Below are 21,618 nucleotides of genomic sequence, written 5' to 3' on the forward strand. Positions count from 1 at the left end.
ACAGCAATTATTTTCTATGGGCATGGTACCCCAACATATGAATTTTTTAAAAAAAAATTATAAAAGGATAACGAAAGCGCTTTAATTGCATTCCATTCTCCCCTAATGCCATGCGTGAGATTTAGAGCAACAACCCTGCCTTGAATGCTGTACCGTTTAAATTGTCCGGAGTTACCGTAAAATATGTGCTGACCTCAGTTTCCTCTTGTCTGTGCCGCTGTAATCGTTCCACATCATCAATCTCATAAACTTTAATTTCAAATGGCTCTTTCAAAGTGCCCGGCAAGGGTGGTAGATCAACCCACTGGCCGGTGACACTCTGCTTTCTCCCCAGGGACGCAGAATCTGGAAGAGGAGCTGGAATCAGTCGACGGCGCTGGAAACCTGAGATGATTTCAGAAAAAGGGGGGCAAAGCAAAACATGGAGCTTTTTTTTTTTTTTTTTTTTTTGCATTTTTCATCTAGCAAATCCATAAGCATTCCAAGCCAGACAAGCAGGCAGCTTACATCCACCTGCAGACAGTTAATAGTTATAAAAATCATATTTTAGCTTTGGAAGGGACTGTGAGGGTCATCAAGTTCAACCCCCTGCAATGCAGGAATCTTTTGCCCAACGTGGGGCTCCAACGCATGACCCTGAGATTAAGAATCTCCTGCTCTATAATAAATGCATTGCTATCTAGATGAACATAGCCACGATCCCAGAGAATTAAGTCCACTTGAACAAAATGGGCTCACTTCTGAGCAACCATACAAAGCATTATGCTGTTGGGATTAGTCACCTTGCCCACCCCCCACCCCCCCAAAAAAAACCCTAAAACGCAGAGCAACATCAGAATGTATAGGAGTGCCAAAGCTCTAAGCACTCCAAAAGTTAAGCAGTAATTTATTGACAAGACGACAATTCCAATTGAGAAAAGGAACTGTTTGTCATTTTTTAAAAAAAAGGCAAGACTTTAGAAAGCGTTTCCTGGGGCAAAAGCAAATTCAAATCCATCAGCCAGTAATACCTTCTCAATATGTGTGCAACCTTACACAGCTGTTAATATTGATTTGTGGGAGAGACTTAAGAGGTTGATGTGCTATGAAAAGAGAACAGCTGCAGCCAGGTCTTTAAACTGATTGCTCTACAATGAAGCAAATTGGTCACTGAGGCCAGGAAACATACCATGATAGATACACATACACACAGACACAGACACAGACACAGACACACACACACACACACACACTGTAATATATGTGTTTGTGTGTATAAACATACATATTAGGGCACTAATGGTGCCATTCACAACCTTTCATGAGTTGTGAAATTGGGTACCACTGCATCAGTTCCTGCCCACTCCCATTCATCATCATGAGGGGCAAAAAGGTCCAATGTTTACTAACCTGCCAGGGGCAGGTAGAAGAAAGATGGAGAGCACCACAAAAGTGGGTGGCCTTTGTTATTTTGATAATGCAATTCAAAGGGCCTGATTTGACATGAACAGGAACTCAATCTCTCAGTTTTCTTAGTTTGAAATTTCTGAAAATGCTAACATTTTCACCGTCTGGTGTTTCCAATGACAATAAACATGTGATTAATTCAATATCTAAGACTGTACCCAATTGTATCTCTCTGCTTAGGGAAAGCCTGTTTACTCCATTGAAGGATTCTGCGCCCTTCCAAAATCATCTCCAGGTAGTTGGAGGGCCCCTTTGGGCAAGCCCAATACAGTGTGAAGAGTGGAGGTGTTTAATTTGGCAATGCATAATGGACTACTGTAAATGATCTTATACTTGTAAACCATTTGAGGGGTTGGGTGGAGAAGGAAAGTTGATATTGTTATTACTGTTGTCATAGCGTTCGTTTTTTGTTTGTTTGTTAGTACTCATAGTGAAAATGTCTGTTGCCACCACCTGAAAAATCAAAAGCTACTTTAGCAAGACACGCTTCAGGGGGAAAAAGCTACTTTAGCAAAATGAGCCCTGAATGAACTGCTCTCTAACTTGGCTTGTCCACTATCAAACTAGATAATCTCTTACTCATTTCTTCCAGAAGTTGGAGGGGATGCTAGTCAAAGTAAACACTTATATGAGACGAAGCCACTTGGAACTGATTAAACAAGTGAATCTCCAATCTATTTCTAATTTCAGTTGATTGTCTAAATGCATTGTAAAACTAATGAAAGCCTTAGGTTTGTAGCTAATTAGCAGCATTAATCACAAAGTTTAGTGCATTCTTTTTTTTCTTGAAAAAAAATTCTTTTATATCTTATTTTCTTTCACTGGGGGACCTGCCAATCAGAGTTGTGCAAAGAGACGAATTAAATTCTGAAACGAAGCACGGCATCTTAAAAGGAATAGTTTTTAAAAGTATGGTGAATTTGAAGGATTCCTTCCCGGCCACGCCTCAAAAACCACAGCCTTAGATGGGGATGAAGGGCAGAAAACAGGCTATTTGGGTTGCAAAGCAAAGCTGAAACAATCTCAGGGAAGTTGTGCCCCCCCCCCCTTAATTAAAACAATGAGAGCCCTGATCTGATTGGGACCATTGTGCATGAGGAGGTTAAACCCCCACCCCTTCCCCCGCTGCGATCATGGAAAAATGAGCTCCTTGCAAAATAAACAGTGATGGGGGGACAACCTGCCTCAGGCATCAATATAACTTTTTTTTTTTTTACAGGCTAGTTCCAAGAAAGAGAAATGTTAAACCTCTCCCCCTGACACGTGGAGGTCCCAATCCAGACCACTGCCCCCACCCGGTGCTTGGTTCCAGTTTCCTGCTTCAAGCAACGCATCTGGAGTAATGTGCAAGGGAACCATTTAAATCCAAGGAAATGGGAATGTTCACATTAGAATAGTTGTGTGCCCGTCCCCCCAGCTCCTTTCCTTACCTGTTGATCTTTTCTTTGGGGATTTCAAACTTCTCATGCGACCAGGCGAAGACATGCCACTTTCGCTCATGGAATCGTGCGCCGAGGATGCACTGCCGGTAGCTTCGCTGTCACGGATCATGCTTTCGTAGCCGCTGCTGCCACCACTGTGGTAGAAAAGAGCCGTCCGGCCCATTGCTGGGGGCAGCTCCCCACTCAGGACGCTGCTGTTGTCGCTCCCGTGCCCGCTGCTGTAGCGCTGAGGCCGCCTTGGGGCAGTTATCTTGCTGTACGGAGACGGCAGCACCGGGACCTGCGACTTCTCGTCGCTCAGATTAATCCCGCTGTCGTTGCCGCTGTCGGAGTCCGTCGACACCCGGAAGTGGCTCATCTTGACCGAACTGCCCGATGCCAGCTCGTTCACACGGCTGTTGGCTGCCCTGATGGCCTGTTTGGTCCCCATGATGGTTCCTCGACCCGGCTTGCTGCTTACGCCTTGCAGAGACCGCGGCACGGCTTTCCCACTCAAGGGGATGCTGGAGGTCTTCCCAACAGACGGAGCCAACGATTTCACAGAGGAGCTCAAAGACTTGGACCCGCTGGCCGAAAGGCTGCGGCTCTTATTCCCGTTGGCCGGTGTCTTCTGGCTTGCGGCACCTTTGGCCTGGCTGTTTTTGCCGGGCAAAGGTGTGGTGAGCGATGGAGGCGATGTCAAGCCAGAAGGGACAGGGGGAACTCCAAGCCTTGGAACCATCCGGCCATTCCTGCCATTCCCAATGCTACCATTTTCCCTACTCAGGTTGGCTTTCGATCCGACTGACGTCAGGCTGTCGCACCTCTCGAGGGACATGTGGCTCCCATATCGATGGACAGCTTCATTTTTGGATGCCTTTGCCTTCAAACTAGATGTCGCTTTGGGCAAGGAGTGGTCTGCCTTAAGGTTGCCTCTGCCGCCACTGTTTTCGGTAGCGCACAACCCAGCTCTCAATCGCAAATCAAACTCGTCCTCGTTCTTCGATGTAGTGGCCTTCCCCCCACCGTTCTGTATCCCGCCATTTTTCTGCTCGAGGCTTGATTTACGCACGGGGGGTGCTGGAGGTATTGTCCCACTTGGCCTGGGCAACATGCTGGATTTTTGCTGTAGGGTTTTCTTTTTCAGGCTTCCGGTGGCAAAAACAGCTTCACAACTTCCCCTGCTCATAGCTTCTGCAGCCGCACCGCTGCTGTGCGACACAGGAACCACACCCAGTGTTGTAGCACCTCTCCTGAGCTGTGGCATTTTTGTGACGGCATCGGGTTTTTTAGCCGCTCCGCTGGACATTTTGCAGGCCATTTCACAACCATCGACAACCCTCTGTGAACAAGCAAGCATTGTCTGGGATTTTGTTGGCCTAGCTGTGCCATCTAAATGTTGGGCAGTCTTCGCCGACTGCTTCTCAGCGCTGAGCATGGGAGAGTTTGGAGATACCAGCGAGTCTGCTTCCAAATGATCACCTGTACGAACCAGCCAGGGGTCTTCAAACATCACACGTGGTTTCTGCAGTTCCTTACAGCTGAGGGTGCTGTTGTTGTGGGTTGGGGATGAGGTAGCTTTTGTTCTCCGGGGAAGACTGGAGTGTATCGTTTCTATCACCATTGTGTTTTGAGAGCTGGAAGGCTTAGCGTACGCTGGCTGGTCGGTGATGCAAAGAGCACTTTCTGTCTGAGATGCTTTGGTTACGTCGCAGTTCTGAGGACTCCTGTTGACCCCTGGTGATGCTCTGATGGAAATCATGCTCTTGCTCTCCGGCTCCGAAAAGCAGAAGCCGCTGTCGTTTAGAGCGGCTTGCAAGGGAACAGGAGCGTTGGGAGAACCCATGATAAAGGGCTCCTCAGACTTGCTGCAGCTGTAAGAGGACTGGGCAAGAAAACCATCGCCGGACCGGCAGCCATCGCTCTCAATTGTACAGATGCTGACTTCGCTTAGCCACGAGCTGATGGAGGAACGTCTGCTACTGCTCGAGAACGGGTCTTCAGCAAAAGGCACGACGATATCAATGTTGACACCGGTGGCACTTGCCTGGGAGGTATAAGCATCAAACTCATCATTTATACTGCTGATGATACTAACTGGCCTGGATCCAGAGGCAAGGGCCTGCAGGGAGCAGTCGCTGTTGAAGCTGATGATGCTGGCAGGCCTCCCGTTATCCAAGATCCCACTGATGGACAACTCCTCAACAACCGTGAAGACAAGCTCATCTTCCCCGTTGAGCTCCACAGGCTGCTGCAACGTCACCGTCGTCGTCAGGATATCCCGGTCGAAGCACTTGCTTCGGAAAGATGACCGGAACCTATGGACCTCTAGGCCATCTCCTTGGTGCTCTGTGTTGCTGGTTGCCGAAAATGTTCCTTCTTCAGGGTTAGATTCAGATTCGCTACCCGCTTGCTTGCTCATCCCCACGGGCGGCGTCCTGATTGCGTTACAGTGGTCAAACTTCAGGTACGTTTGCTTGGTCCTCATTGGAGACTCCTGCTGCTGCTGAGGGGGTGGGGGTGCAGGGCTGGGCAACGGCCTCTTGGCATACAAAGATTTCTCTTTCACAACCGGCTCAGCGACGGCTTGGCTTGGCTCTTGATCCTTAGCGGTATTACATGCCGGCAACATATAGGAGTCCTCCTTCTCTCCGTCCGAGTCTGCTCTCTTGCCTTCAGGCTTGGCTTGCTGTTTGGCGTGTTCCATCTTCGCAGGAGGGGCCTTCTTCTCAGGGCAGCTGCCATTGCGCTGGAAGTAAAGGCTGTGTCCTTTTTTGGGAGGCCCCGTTTCCTGCAAGGCTGGTTTTTTAAACCCCCCAGGAGGAGACGGTGGTTTTGGTTTGGACTGTTCGCTTTCTGTACTCGCCGGGACGGTGCCACCGCAAGACGTGCCAGGGGCTTCTCCACCAAGGAACTTGGCAGGCTCTTCGCTTCCGTCAATGCATTCCAGCCGCTCCTGCAGCTCTGCGAAAGTGTTGCACTTAAAAAGGTCTTTGTCAGAGCTCTTTGCAAGGCCAGGGGTGTCCTTGTTTCTTTTCTTATTCAGGGAAGGGATGATGGGAACAAACTCTGGGGGGCCTTCGTTATCTGTCAGCTCCCGGTCCGACAAAGCTGCACCGTTGGGACCCACGTAGATGACTGTGTCGCAGGACTGTTCGCTGCTTGAGGAATAATCGGTCTCGTTGGAAAGGTTCAGCACAGGAATGTCAGGGTCAAGAGCTACAGTCCTTGGATGAAATGGCCTCAGGTGAGGAGGTCTTCGTATGTGGCCCTCTTCACATGAGCTTTCTCCTCCAGAAGAGCTGGATGCATACTGTCAATTGCACAAAACAATAAAATGCATTTTTTCGCATTAAATGCATTAAGCAGGGCAGGTATATCCCTCCCACCCAATGGCATTTGCAGTTCCACGCCCCAAATCTTATTCTCTGCTATAATTATGAGCAACATTTATAAATAATCATGCTGCAGAAAATTTGTTTGGCTCCCTGCAACAGATTTAGAGCACTTGGTCCATTCAAGCAACGAAGAAACCGTAGCCGCCCACAACTGAAAAGACCTTCAGCATTGTTTTGCCATAGCAGGAGCACCGATCCTGGTAACTTCTGGTTTGTGGTTGTTGTATTAACTAAGAGGTTCTCTGATTATGATGCTATATCATCTTGTTGTATCCTATTGTTATTATTTATAGTCTGCCTTTTCCCAGACCAGGACTCAAGGCAGCTTATGGATAGAATACCGAGGGAACTTCAGGGGGTGTTAGAGGCAGCCTCCTGGGAGCAGAAGTGGTGGTAAAGTTTCCCATCCCTTTGAAAAGCCCTCAAGTGCACCCACCTACTGCCTACAAAAGGGACGGCAAAGTTCAGTGGGGAACATTTCATAGCACCTGCATATGCAATCCCAATATCTGATTTGCTTCTGTGCTGCTACCTTCTGAGTAGTGATTTTATTGCTGGGACAGACACTGAGTTACTGCATTTTTAAAAAATAAAAAAAGCACTTGTTGCTTTGCAGCTTGTATCAGGCAAGTAAGATACATGAGTTAATGCTTGAGACAGACTCAGGGCATGAGGCTGCCACAAACCATTTCCACTCTTTAGAGGTGTAAAAACAGCAGACATTATCCCTGGGTCAAGTATGGCAACCTAGACTTATATAGTCTACCACACTGTTCTTCAACCCTTGGTCTCCAGAAGTTGTTCGACTACAACTCCCATCATCCTTAGCAAGCTAAGCCAATAGTCAGGGGAAATGGGACCTGCAGTCTAACACACGGGGACCTAGGTTGAGGAATTCTGAGGTAGAGGAGAGAACTCTTGCTTCGCTGGTTTTGCGCACCAACCTTGGATTTCTTCTTCCTCATCCTATGGATACGGGAGGCAAGCTGGATTGTTGTGAGACTTTCTGCATAATTAGCCGGGGAATCCGATATGTGAGCTAGCATGGTCGTCCTGCAGTTGATGTTCCCGAGCGATTCTCTCAGCAGCATGGTCAGTTTGTTGTCCCTGGGGAACACGAGAGAAACACAAATGAGAACACGAGAAGAGCTTTGCTGGAGCAGACCAAAGGCCTGTCTAGTCCAGCACCCTATCCTTACAATGGCCAACCAGCTGCTATAGGAAGCCTTTAAGCAGGACCTGAGTGCAATGGCTCAGTGTCTATAATAACTTACAATTCTTTCCTTAGGCTTTCTAAGCACCACTTATAGTTTATTCACTTGTGTTTGTTTTCTAAGGTTATATGCGAGTGTGAGATTTTCCATGCATGAGCCATCTCATGCTCACGTATAACCTTCAAGGAGAAGAAAGGAATCCAGCCCAATTTTGCAATAAAATAAAAATAGCATGCGCCTTATTGTGCTATTCTCTTTTTTTCCCTTCTTTGAAATAATTTTTATTTGGTTTTACAAGTATAAAACTGTAACAATACAATCATACACATCCACATTTACAGATTCCTCCGAATCTCTTGACTTCCCACCTCCCCTCCGTGGGTCCTATTATTAAACCTTTTCTACTGCATCTTTCCCAATAATCTGTATTATGTATAACTCCATTGTCTCCATAGTACCTGCTACATTACAAGTGTTATTGTAAGCCTGCTAATGTTTTCATTTGCTTCTAGCGGTCTCTAAGATAAATTATGAATTCTTCCCATTCTTTGTTAAGACCGGTGCTATTTTCACACTGCTTTCATACTAAAAGGAACAAAACAACACTGGCCTTACAAGAGACTTGGGGGAAAGGCTTTCTTGGGGGGTCGGGGGAAAGAACTAACAGGAAGCAGCTACATGTGGACATTATCCGGACACAGCGGAATCCTTTCTGATTGCTTGGAGAAGGAAGTAATTAAATCTGGGGCTGTAACGTCCAACAGTGTAACACCTTTACGGCACCATCTGACCTGGACTATAGGTAGGCGATAAGGCTTTGAAAAGCAATCTTAAAATCAGGTCAGAGGCCACGAGTTTCACATGGGTAGAACAGTGCACTTACTTGTAGGGCACATGTTTGGCATCGTTGATTAAGGCCAGAATGACACTGCCCAAGGCGGACAGAGACAGGCAGAAGGAGCCCCCTCCATCTCGACTCCTGCTTAGAACCTTCTCACAGCTTCCCAGGTCAATGAGATGTAAACGGCTGCGTCCGCCTGACACTGAAAAGCAACAGCAACACCACTTACACAATGCTCGCTGATCCAACCCTGGCTGGAATGGCAGATAATCATCTAGTCCAACCCCTTGCAATGCAGGAATCTCAGATGAAGCATCCATGACAGATGGCCATCCATCATGGAATTAAATGGTGATGGGTGGATGGATGTAAAGCTTCAGTGAACAGGCAGAATTAGCTGACCAATGCACCAAATTCTATGGGCAGTCGGTATTTAAGTCACGGCTCCCAAAGAACTCAGCTTACTTTCATACAGCATGAACCAACTTGAAAAGGTGCAAGGGTATGTCAAAGGGAAGAGCTTGTTAGAAGAAAGGGAGAGAACTTCATTCAAAATCCCATTGGCCAAGCAGATGGGACTGTCTGCAAAGGCGTACAATTGCCCCAACCCAGCAAAATGAATTCTTGGCTAATATTAACCCGGTTCCACATGGATTCACTCTTCTAAAATAAGCGAAGGCAGTACGAATTAAATGTGAGACAGATCAACGTACTTCCGCCTTTTCCTCCTTTCTCCATGCGATACTGATAGATGTGGAGGGTGAAGAGCATGTGCGAATTCCTCCGATCTTCTTCGTTGCACTCGGGTTTGCTTGTACTCCTGGCTGCCAGGGCTGCGTCGAGGAAGAAAGCAGCCTTCTCTGCTGTTGGGGCCCTTAATTCGCTTTGATTTTGAAGCTGGAATATAAACAAGAAAACGACTAATTAAGACGGGGTAACTGATCCCCCCCCCCTCTCTGAACAGACCAAGCCTCAAGGGTGCTAACGGAAGCAAATATGTACACTCTGGGATTAGGGATTAAAAATGGGGAAAAAGCAATTAAAAAGTATCGTCTTTAAAATTGGTGAGAATTGTTGTCAGATGAAAGGAATTCTTAAAAACATTTATATAAATAAACCAGGGAACAAGGGTAAACCAGAATTTCAAAACTGCCCTGAGTTCACTTACCTGAGTTCCGCATATCGGATCCTCGCGCAGATAGACCCCTGGAGACTGCCCGTCCTGCAGGCTGCCGGTGGCTACTTCAGCTAACAAATCCTGAAGGTTTTCATCTTTCCCACTGATCTCCACAGCAGACACTCGAATGGAGAAACGAGTGCCGGTCTTCTCCTTCCGCTCATTGATTAGTTTGAAGAGCCACGAGATGGCACAGGGAACAATGCCGAGACTTTGGGTGGAGTTATCCTTTCCAATCATTGTGTAGGATTTGCCTGGAAGGGAAAGCGGAAATTTTATCATCATCAAGCACATAGCAGTAGCCCCCGTGCTGTCTTGCTCCGGAAGGCAACGGGTGTGCGCATCAGCACTGTTCTTCTTACTGAAGAGAAAGAAGTAGGGGAGGGATGTTCTCCATTTTGCCTCTCTTTGTCCCTGTAGGTTCCTGTGTTGAGCTTCCTGTGCAGCTCACAGCATAGAGAACCTTAGTCCCAGGGGCCAAATGCCAGGCCTCTCTGTTCACCTATTAAGACTCTACCCAGGCCACACACCTCACTGGCCTTCCTCTGCACCCAGAGAGGACGGACAGAGATAATAATAATAATAATAATAATAATAATAATAATAATAATAATATATTTATACCCTGCCCATCTGGCTCGGTTTCCCCAGCCACTCTGGGTGCCTCCCAACAGAATATTAAAAATACGATAAAACATCAAGCATTAAATATGTGCCTAAACGAGGCTGCCTTCAAATGTCTTCTAAATTCAGGTAGTTGTTTATTTCCTTGACATCTGATGGAAGGGCGTTCCACAGGGCGGACACCACTACCGAGAAGGCCCTCTGTCTGGTTCCCTGTAACCTCACTTCTCGCACTGAGGGAACCGCCAGAAGACCATCAGAGCTCGACATGCATTCATGTGTCTGTGTGAAGAAACTTACGACTGACTGAAATGTTGCCAACTATACAAAAGTTAGGACTCCCCTCATTTGTTTTGCCCACTTTTACCTCAGGCCCTACTGACCCCTGGCATGCAGCCTCTGGAAGTCCACCCTCAAGGGAAAGGTGGCTGCCTGCCTTCAACACAGCTGCCCGCCCTGTCAATTACTGTGCTGATGGGGGAGAGAACGAGGCAACATCACTCAAGATGCCTCAAGGAACACTGTGAGGTGAAATGATTTTCCCCTCACTGAACCTGGAAGTGGAGGCTAAGAGTCTGAAGTATTTCTCCGCTTTGTGGTGATCGGGGGTTGACCGTGAACTCCACAACCCATAACTATATCGCCCATGCAGCTCTCTGCAGCTGATGGATTGGCAGTCGGCTGTAAGAAGAAACCATCTGTCTTTCAGGAATCAGAAAAAAATACCCCTATTCGAACATGCCCTTATATCAGGGTGGTCCAATGTGCGGCCCTCAAAGCCTTTTTCAGTTGTCTTTGGCAACATCTGAGGCCCCTGCGCACCCTGACAGGGTCCAAGAGTGCTCCCTTTTCCTTCCCAAAGGCTAGTTGGTGCTTTGCCCATTTTGAGAAGGACATGTGAAGGCTTTAGGACTCTGCCAGAGCCCTGCACCTCCTTCCTAAAGCTGGGCGCCTAGCTTAGCCAGCTTTGGGCAGGCAACCTGAGGGCTGGGCAGGGGTGTAAAATTTTGGCCTCACTTCCCTCCAACCTCACGTGTGCATGACAAGACAGTGTGCGGTCCACTGGTTCCATGCTAAAAGTACTCTAGTGGCCCACTTGGTATAAAAGGTTGGGCCACTCTACCTTGGATTATAGATAACTCCAAACACAGAGACAATGGGAGAGAACAGATGTAAAAAGTACCTTTCGCGTATGTCATTATTAATCCTTAGGTATTAAACTCAATTAATTTCTCCCAGTCTTGGCTAACTCCCCCCCCCCCCCAGCCAATTAATTTGTTGAAGCCTTATGGATCTTTTGATTTTTATCACACCTTTCCCTACCAAAAAAAGAAAAAAAAGCTGTTCCTGAAGCAACGAGTGTGTATGTTTTCGTGTGTGTGGCTGAATTTTCCCTCTGCCCCCCCCCCCACCACCAATGGATTGAAAGAAAAAGTGGGGGGAACCTTAAGGTCCCAATGCAAAAATAAAGCAGAAGAAGTTTGCAAAGCTAATTAAAAAGAAATTCTAATCTATTCATATACTCCAGGTTTATTGTTCCAAGGGCTGACAGCATGTAATTACCAGACTGACATAGTAATTAACTGTAATGAATTTGGGAGCTCACCAAGCTTGACATGGCCAAAGCAAAAGATGCAGCCATCTGCACCATTCACGACAGACTGGATTACTTCTGCGACTGTTCCGGAACAAACCTCAGCCTAGAAGGGAAGTTGGAAACCCGTCACGGAGCATGTAATCGGCATGTGCTTTCCCATGCCTTTGACACGAGAGAAAAAACCCAAACACAATGTTGTTGCGCATTTCATGGCATTAGTCGTATTATTTTAGTGTCTACATCTCATTTTCGCCCCCTCTAATAAAAGCTACTATCTAAGCCCACAATAGTTTCGTATCCCATTATCCCAGCTCCCATGGAGTATCAATTTTATGACCTCGGTAACAAAGGAGATGCTCTCCATCGAAGCGTAGGGCTAATATAATATCTCATCCATGCATTCTTAGTAATAAGCAGCAGCTTCACTGCTAAGGAGCTCCACCAGACATTGGCTTAGGGAAGGCGGGGGGATGAGCGGACGGATTCCGGAGCTTCAAATTAAAATTTTGAAAGTTCTCTCGTTTTATCTTAGCTATGGGAACTATAACCATTGGAACCCACGGTGGGGGGAAGCATTTTGGCAAATGCACGGAAATAATGAGAAAGAGGAAGAATGAGTTACTTGTGCAAACTTTCCCTACACTTTTGGGTTTTGTCTACAGGGGAAGATGTTTGTGTCATGTCCCCGCACCCCGAAAAAATATTCTTACTATTGCTCCATATCCAACGCAACACAGCCTCCTCTTCTGTCCCCTCCAGCCCCACAACCATGCACCTTCAAGCAAGTTTTGGAGGGTTAGGGGTGTGCAGACAGAGAACAGGGAATGAAAACCCCAGTATGTTGTGTATGTGCCACCTGCTATTAATTTGAACTTAGTTGGTTGCTAGACAGAAAAGTTCCCAAGCAACTTAGGAAACTTGTGAGCAATATGGGAAGGGAGTGTGCTATTCTCCCATGGCAGAAACGCACACCTCACCAGTTCAAACCAGACAAGGGCACAGGGGAAAGAAGTGCAACTCACACTTGCTCTCTTACTGCATTCTGGCTTCTACTTTATAGCACATTTTGCATTACTTCCAGCCTTCCAGAGAAGTTTGGGTTGCCTTGCATTTCCAATCCATTTGCGTCTCGGGATATCAAATAACATGGCAGAACTAGATGCTCTCCTTTGATGTCTGTCAAACACTAAAGCTTGCCAAATGCTTAACATTTTGAAAAAGTGAGGTTTTGACAGAGCTTCGAAACTGACAGAAATCAGAAGTCTACAGTATAATCTTTTTGCACCGTTCAAATCCCAAATTCAAAAAATTAATTCAAGCTTCTTTTCTGGTCTTCATGGCTATGAGAGACATCGGCATACATGGAACCTGCAAAGGGAGATTTGGGGAGGAGGAAGGCCCATTACCCCTAGTCTCAACCTACTTCTGTCAGATACCCACACATTTCCTTAGTCCAGGAATCCCCAAACTCGACCCTCCAGATGCTTTGGGACTACAATTCCCATCAACCCTGACTACTGGTCCTGTTAGCTAGGGATGATAGACGTTGTAGTCCCAAAACATCTGGAGGGCCAAGTTTGGGGATGCCTGCTTTAGTCCAATTCCTCTTTCTTCTTCTTCTGCTTAATCAAGTGGATGACAATGCCAAGTTACTTGGGGCCAAGGGTTCATGCACCACCTCCTCCCTCCCCTTGCATGTACACCCTGATGCCCAGCCTAACTTCCTGGTTTGAGCAAATCACAGTTTGCCGTGCATCTAAGTTGGGGAAACTGTGGTTTGCACAAATAATACCGTGACAATAACTCTGAGAGATGAAGGTTTCAAATTGTTGTGGGGAGCCAATGTGAGTACAACAGGCTTTCAGTTACTCCTGCAACTTATGGAGGACAATAGGAACAGTGGTGGAGTGAAAGGGTTAGAATACCAGCATATTGCTTTAGAGCCATGTGTTGCTAAAGAGTTTGAAGTCTGGAAACCGTTATCTTCATGGTTAGGAATTCACATGATCCACGCCCTTAAAACACACCATAAAAACCACTGCTCTGTTGTGTCCTTCTCAGCTAAACACCTGAAGATGTGATAGATGTGGAATACCTCCTAAAATATCTATAAATGGTCTCCCGAACCTGAGGCTTAGAGAGGCGTGTGATTGTGAACTGTGCCACTGCAATTCACAGGTTGTGTGTGTGTGTGTTGCTTTAAATAACACAAGGAAGTACAGCAGGGAAGTATTCATAGAGCAGAATTATCTCCACAGATATTGCTTCTTAATTTCACATCTGGGCTAAATTAAAACAGCGTGAGACCTTGCGAACTGACTATTAATTAGCATGCCTTCCCAGTAATTAAACCAACTAATTCAAAGGGGGGGGGGGTTCATCCTGAAAGCTGCGAAGAATTCTCATGCTGAAATTAAAATGCCACGGCAGCGACCCAAATTATTAGCATTATATCCTCAGTTCTGGTACCTGGGAAGCATCCTGGGGGAATACAGCATCAAAGGCAAACATCTTTGGGACGGCTACTGCTCCTCTTCGGTGGCCAGCATTGGAAAGGCTGCTGGTAGATGGGTCATAAAGTGTGATCTGCTTTTTCCGCGGGTCCACCTTCAAAAACGACATGGATTCCGATGTGTCATGTGTTCCTTGCGACGGGCAAATTCTCACCATCACTTTTACCTGCAAGTCGTCAAAAATGCATGGGTTTAGCTCCAAACGAAAACTGAGCTCAGACTTAAGATCATGACCACTGGGCCCATTACCTCCTGGCAAATAGAAGGGGAAGAAATGGAGGCAGTGAGAGATTTTACTTTCTTGGGCTCCATGATCACTGCAGATGGTGAGAGCAGTCATGAAATTTAAAGAAGCCTGCTTCTTGGGAGAAAAGCAATGACAAACCTAGACAGCATCTTAAAAAGCAGAGACATCACCTTGCCAACAAAGGTCTGTATAGTTAAAGCTATGATTTTCCCAGTAGTGATGTATGGAAGTGAGAGCTGGACCATAAAGAAGGCTGAAGATCAAATCTATCCATTCTGAAGGAAATCAGCCCTGAGTGCTCACTGGAAGGACAGATCCTCAAGCTGAGGCTCCAAGAGAAGACTCCCTGGAAAAGACCCTGATGTTGGGAAAGATGGAGGGCACAAGGAGAAGGGGACGACAGATAGCGAGATGGTTGGTCAGTGTTTTCGAAGCTACCAGCATGAGTTTGACCAAACTGCAGGAGGCAGTGGAAGACAGAAGTGCCTGGCGTGCTCTGGTCCATGGGGTCACGAAGAGTCAGACACGACTAAACAACAACAACAATTTCACCACCCACACAGGAAATGGTCGTATAGTGAAGTCAGACTGTTGGCCAGCATTCAAAATTCACTGGGTGCACCTAGCTATTGACCACTTGCGACCAAGTGTAGTTGCCAGGGCACCAGAATGGCGTCTGATCTCTCCACCATCTGGAGGTGCATGCCTGGCGATACATGGATCTGGACTGTTTTCAGACACTAACAACACATCCAGTAGAATTCTGTCTGTTGTATTTTATCTACACAACCGGAATGAATTTCAGGAACCCAAAAGTTGTATTGAAAAATATGGCTTTCAAGCCATCTGCCCCACAATGACAACTAGGCATTCAGTTTTGGTGACTGCAACCCTGGTTTAAGGAGCCATTTGGCACCTAGATTATACAGTATATCTTAAGTTTCTAACGCTGCTTGGTCCACCCAGCATAGCACTGTCTATGCCACTTGGAATTGGCTTTTTGACAGGGTTCTTTTCCAGCTCTGGCTAGAGATGCCAGATATTGAACCCGGGACCTTCTGAATGCAAAGCATATGCTCTACCACAGAGCTATCTTCTGCTATGGCCTGTGGACTAGCACAAGAAACACTGTTCTGTTCTATTCAATGGGCTATGGCCCTTCCCCTAAGTAACAGAATGGAGGGAGGTTCGCGTATTTATCATCTGAAGACTGTGACAAGTGTTGGCTTGCAAGAATGAACGGGGCAACATGGAAATAACCTTGTATGTAGAGCACTGACATCACTTCAAATGCCGTGCTTTTCCATGGAGCCTTCACACACTCAGCTGCCAATCATTTAAAAGCACATGGTTGTCAAGCAGGGAGAAATTAAGCTGTGCAAATGCAAGTGTGAACTAGCCTACAGTCTTGGTAGTATCTGCGATAGTCGTTACTCCTCCAACTCATCTCCAGGGCTGGGCAGTATCAGGTTTTCAACACTGCGATATATCACCAGCTAAACATTGTGATATACGATGTCTGAAATAATAATGGAGCTATGCGGAGACATTGACTGACTTTATGGTTTTCCCCACATTGCGATTTTTGCATCACACACACACACACACACACACACACACACACGAGTTCTTGATACATTGCCAGGTCAAAAATTATGAAACTGATATCACAATATGGACTTCAAACCCGTTTTGGACAACATATTGATATATCGCCCAGCCCTGCTCATCTCCTCTGCAGTTGCCCTGATACAACAGCTTCCTTGGCTAAGCAGGAACTCCAAAGCACACACACATTCTAGCTGCCCCCTTCTCCTCTGTTCTAAGAGGAGCACCAGTTCAGAGCGCTATGCTGTGCCCAGATATAACTGCTTATTTTATCCATCTCAAGAAATATTCCTTGGGACGCAGCACTGTACATCTTTTTTCCAAATAACAAAGAGGTTAAATATCTACTGAGGCCTCCTTGGCAAGGGGGAAAAAAACGTTGCTCTCAGGAACGCAACATCACTCAAACACGTTAGCTCTGCAAAGTGGTCCTCTTATTCTTCTGCTGTTTGGCTTTCTTTCCCTTCTCTGCCTCCCCCAGCGCCCAGGCTGATATGAATATGAAAAGACAGTCCTAGAAAATAAGCGAACCTTAAAATAAAAGAAGCAGTTGCTTCAAAGAGGGGGAAAGTGTATTGTAGGTGACACATTCAAGGCTGCGTGAAGCTCCTAGCAGTGCATGCATGTTAGAGAGCTTCCTCCGACCTTGACATATCGCCAAGAGGGCGGGAAAACGCTCCTCTCTGTACAAAAATATACAAAGAAGAAGACACCACTTCAAAAGCGCACCGAATTAGAAGGAAACTAGAATTAGAAGGAATTAGAAGGAAGCACACGTCGAAGAAGAAGAAGAAGAAGAAGAAGAAGAAGAAGAAGAAGAAGAAGAAGAAGAAGAATTTGGATTAGATATCCCACTTTATCACTACCCTAAGGAGTCTCCAAGCAGCTAACAATCTCCTTTCCCTTCCTCCCCCATAACAAACACTCTATGAGGTGAGTGAGGCTGAGACTTCAGAGAAGTGTGACTGGCCCAAGGTCACCCAGCAGCCGCATGTGGAGGAGCGGGGAAGCGAACCCGGTTCACCAGATTACGAATCTACTGCTCTTAACCACTACACCACACTGGCTCTCCGGCCAAATACACCGGTAAACTGTGTTTATCTGCACTGAGTTTTACAGTTAATGTGGGATGATGGCTAAGGTAATCACATTTCCATCCTGACCTTAAGAAGAATGTTACCTTCAACATCAGCAATTTGCTGTGGTGTCTTAAAAACAATCACTTGGCTATACGAAAGGATGTAAGCCAAGGCTGACTCTTTTCACACCCAGAGCCTAAAATGTCTTCCCATAATGGCTCCTATACTCTTATGTTAGGCCTGTAAACAGAAACAGAAATTATAATCATAATCTTAATAAATTCTAAGCGAATAAGAGGAAAGAAACCAGGCCAACATATTCCTTAGGAGTTTGTTGTTGTTTAGTCGTTTAGTCGTGTCCGACTCTTCATGACCCCATGGACCACATCACACCAGGCACTCCTGTCTTCTACTGTCTCCCACAGTTTGGTCAAACTCATGCTGGTAGCTTCAAGAACACTGTCCAACCATATCATCCTCTGTCATCCCCTTCTCCTTGTGCTCTCAAGCTTTCCCAACATCAAGGTTTTTTTCCAGGGAGTCTTCTCTTCTCATGAGGTGGCCAAAGTATTGGAGCCTCAGCTTCAGGATCTGTCCTTCCAGTGAGCACTCAGGGCTGATTTCCTTCAGAATGGATAGGTTTGATCTTCTTGCAGTCCATGGGACTCTCAAGAGTCTCCTCCAGCACCATAATTCAAAAGCATCAATTCTTTGGCAATCAGCCTTCTTTATGGTCCAGTTCTCATTTCCGTACATTACTACTGGGAAAACCACAGCTTTAACTATACGGACCTTTGTCCTGAGGAGTTATTTGAGCTAATACCTGCCAGAACCCAGCACTGGGAAGGTGTCTCCTATCTAGAATTAAGGGTTGACTCTTGGAAGGATTGTTTTCACTTCCTAAGTATCCTTTTTGAAGAACTAAGCCAGCCCATAGTTCCTACTCAGCTGTCTTTTGTGTAAATGCAGCAAGAAAATTAACTCTTCTCTCTGTAAGCATTATGGGGTGGACAGGGACGTACAACATAAATAAAAACGAGTCCAATTCCAACTTCTCCAGTCAAGTAATGTGTACAAAAATGCACATATTAGAGTGCACATATGTGCATAATTTTAGGGGAAATGACATAAAAAAAATCTGCCACTGGGGGAAACAGCTTGGTGCATATTTCTCAAAGCTGCACTTAATACTGAAACCAAAAACCTGTTTATTAGTTATGTTGAAGAATTTTCATGAGGATTTTTTTTTAATAAAAGAAGAACCCTCAACAGATTGCAGCAGAATTGTGGACAACTGAATTTTAGGGAAAAGGAGAAACTGAGAGAACCAAAACCGATGAATTTGCCCAGCCCTAGCCCCAAACAGCAAAATGTTTGGGGGCCAGCCCCGATAGCCCAGAGGTAATGAATTGCTGTTCTTCCCCCAATTCTTATCCGCTCTCTATTGTGTCTCTCAGACAAAGCAACATGGAAGTAGCCAGACAACTACGAACGGCAGCAGAATCCATGGTTTTGTGGGTGTAAGGCATTGTCTCTATTTTCCTGGGGTTGCCTCTAGCTCTCTGCAGGGAGATGTGAGGCTGTGAGAAGGGGTGGAGGAAAGCAGGTGAGGAGGAGATCAAAAGGACATCTCAAGGGGAAAACTTCTTTTTTTTAAGAGACTTACAGGCCCATAACCATGGGGGCGATTAAAGTGTTTCAATCACAATTCATCGCCCTAGGGATAAAGGTGATTCCCCTAGAGGCCACAACCTGCCCAGTCAACAAGAACAAGAGGAGAAGCCCAGACTTGAACGCCTGAGGACATCACCACCCGCATCCAGGGGAGCTGAGAAAAAGCTAAACACTTGCAAAGTCAGCGGCAGAAAGCTAACAATTTCGAGGAGTAAAAACAGGATGCGTCATCATCATCCTGACACCGAGCCCCTAATTTTCATAATTCATTGTGCTTTGCCCTTCCCCTCTCCTCTCACAAGTATGCAATCTAAGTTATGCACACTGATGACTGAACAAATTTAAGGGGATGAAAACACCTGCCATGTATTCAAATGCTTTTATTCCCTTAATTAAGCGTTTTTTAAAAACTTATTTTTTCTCTCCTGTGCAACAAGAACAAGTGACCTCATCTGAGAACGAGAGAATTGAGGACTTCACACAAAAACACTGAAAATGAGTTTGAATTGGCTTCTGGTGTACACATGTGCAAAGAATTCAAAAGTTACTTTCCGAAATGATGAAACAAGAGGCAGAGATGGCCACCAACTTTGGCGGGTTTGAAAGGCTTTTCTTTCTCCTAGATGGAGCTACCTTCCCAGGTGGATGAGCCCCATGTGAATAGAACAAATTCATAGAGGATAAGGCTACTTAGCCACACACTCTTTTTGAAGAGCTAGGGCAAGGGTAACCAATGTTATGACCTCCAGAAGATGTTGGACTACAACTCCCATCATCCCTGACCACAAGCCTTTCTGGCTGCGGTCCAACGACATCTGAAGAACACCATATTGGAGACCCAAGGGCTGGAGAACTGCAAAATGATTTCATTCGCACCATCGCGGTCACAGAAAGATATTGAAGATGTCTGCCGAAATTTGTTCAGAGCATGCATTTGTATACCATATATATCTATATCTCCATCTGTGCATTTGACAAACATTAAAATCCGAAGAGAAACATATGGTGACCTTTTCTGTCACACTTGAATATTCCTTGGCTTTCAGTTCCCTTCTTTCTGCCTTTTTTAAAAAGGACTTAAATCAGATGTGCCTTTTGGCTTAACCCATCAGTCCTCATCCCTAGCAAAAATGAAGTCTACATGACTGTACATAACTGCAGATAAAGCTCTGTTGTACTGCTTGACAGGAGCTGAACGCAAGCTAGTAGAGAACCAGTCTGGTTTGCTAGTTTTCTGTTTAGACTTCTGTGTTGCTCTTCAATATAAAACTTTCAGGGCAATATACATAAAAACCAACTGAGCTAACTGGCGTTAGCAGCAAGTGAGGAAACTGGGAGAGCCTGTTTGCAAGCTATTTATTGGTCCCTCGCCCTGCAAACTCAAGCCTGAGATACCATCTTTCCTGATACCAAATGTCTTGTAGGCATTTAGGGCAGGTAAGCACTGTGGGTTAAACCACAGAGCCTAGGACTTGCCAATCAGAAGGACGGTGGTTCGAATCCCCGGGACGGGGTGAGCTCCCGTTGCTTGGTCCCTGCACCTGCCAACCTAGCAGTTCAAAAGCACGTCAAAGTGCAAGCAGATAAATAGGTACCGCTCTGGCAGTAAGGTAAACGGTGTTTCCGTGCACTGCTCTGGTTCGCCAGAAGCGGCTTAGTCATGCTGGCCACATGACCCGGAAGCTGTACGCCAGCTTCCTCGGCCAATAAAGCAAGATGAGCGCCATAATCCCAGAGTCGGTCACAACTAGACCTAATGGTCAGGGGTCCCTTTACCTTTACCTTTAAGCCAGAGGTAGCGTCTCTGTGTCACACAAAGTAGTAAGTCACCAAATGACTAAACTGAGATGTCAGGGTAATCAGAAAGAAGGACTTTTAACACTATATATTGTTGACACTACTCTGGTGGTGGGGGACCTCTGTTCCATGGGCCCATTCAGGCCTCCCAATTTGGCCCGCAAGACCATTCTGGCCAGGCCACACCCACCTGACATGTGCCATCAGGTGTGGGGCAGGTAAAGCTACATCTGTACCCTAAAGCCTTAGGAGTGTGGTCCTGGTTGTTTTCAGCTGTGGCTGGCTGGCATTGAGTGCTGTTTCGCTCTGCTGTCGATAGCAAAGCGCACTGCTTTCGGCAGATATCAGAGCACCCAAGTGGGACTGATATCCGGCCGAAAGCAGCACAACTTGTATTCGGCGCCAAACTGAAACAGCGCCAAACACAAACCACCCTGCAAAGGAATAACTGGGAACACACTCTAAGCCACGTGCTTCCAAGTGCTCCTTTGCAATGCAGCAGGAGCTGGATCCATTCCTGCCATCAGGTGAATATAGACTGCTCACCTATCAATGAGGTTCATGTGGGGATGATCACTCTTGAATCGGGTCCTGTTTGGAAAAAGTGGTCCCCGACCATTAATAGGACTACTTCCTTCTCTTATGCTACAATAGGGCAAGGGGCAATATGGCAGACATGACTTTCAAAGACCTAAATCCACATTGGCCATGCAATTTCAACTAGCCTGTTTCTTTGGAAGGCTTTCTGCTAAGAACCAAGTTGTAATTTCTGCAAATTGCCCTAAAACAAACGCACGCAAGGCAGCCCCACTAAGCATCCCCATAAGAGCGGATGCTTGTCTTTATTCATGAAGCCGTCTGTATTATGCAAATCACACAACTATCTTGCTAATTAACTGCTTCTGTAATTCATGTGGGTTTTGTACACTGTAGGTTAACATTAAACTGCTGAACTTCCCAGATTTATATATTTGAGCCAGTC

The 21,618-nt window shown here is 46.1% G+C and overlaps 1 protein-coding gene across 2 annotated transcripts in view; it reads right to left on the reverse strand.

The window, feature by feature from the left end:
• Positions 1–21,618, reverse strand: part of KIF26A (kinesin family member 26A) — a 156,050-nt gene that overhangs the window by 5,854 nt on the left and 128,578 nt on the right. For both annotated transcript variants that reach the window (XM_083730385.1, XM_083730386.1), the window contains exons 6-13: positions 14,188–14,397; positions 11,728–11,821; positions 9,489–9,751; positions 9,034–9,217; positions 8,363–8,522; positions 7,210–7,372; positions 2,877–6,180; positions 194–384 (exon numbers count right to left, since the gene is read on the reverse strand). In XM_083730385.1, coding sequence (XP_083586511.1) covers positions 194–384; positions 2,877–6,180; positions 7,210–7,372; positions 8,363–8,522; positions 9,034–9,217; positions 9,489–9,751; positions 11,728–11,821; positions 14,188–14,397 — 4,569 coding nt within the window. The remainder of the gene's footprint in view (positions 1–193; positions 385–2,876; positions 6,181–7,209; positions 7,373–8,362; positions 8,523–9,033; positions 9,218–9,488; positions 9,752–11,727; positions 11,822–14,187; positions 14,398–21,618) is intronic.

The sequence above is a fragment of the Podarcis gaigeae genome (assembly GCF_964106915.1).
Source record: "Podarcis gaigeae genome assembly, chromosome: 1".
Taxonomy (NCBI): domain Eukaryota; kingdom Metazoa; phylum Chordata; class Lepidosauria; order Squamata; family Lacertidae; genus Podarcis; species Podarcis gaigeae.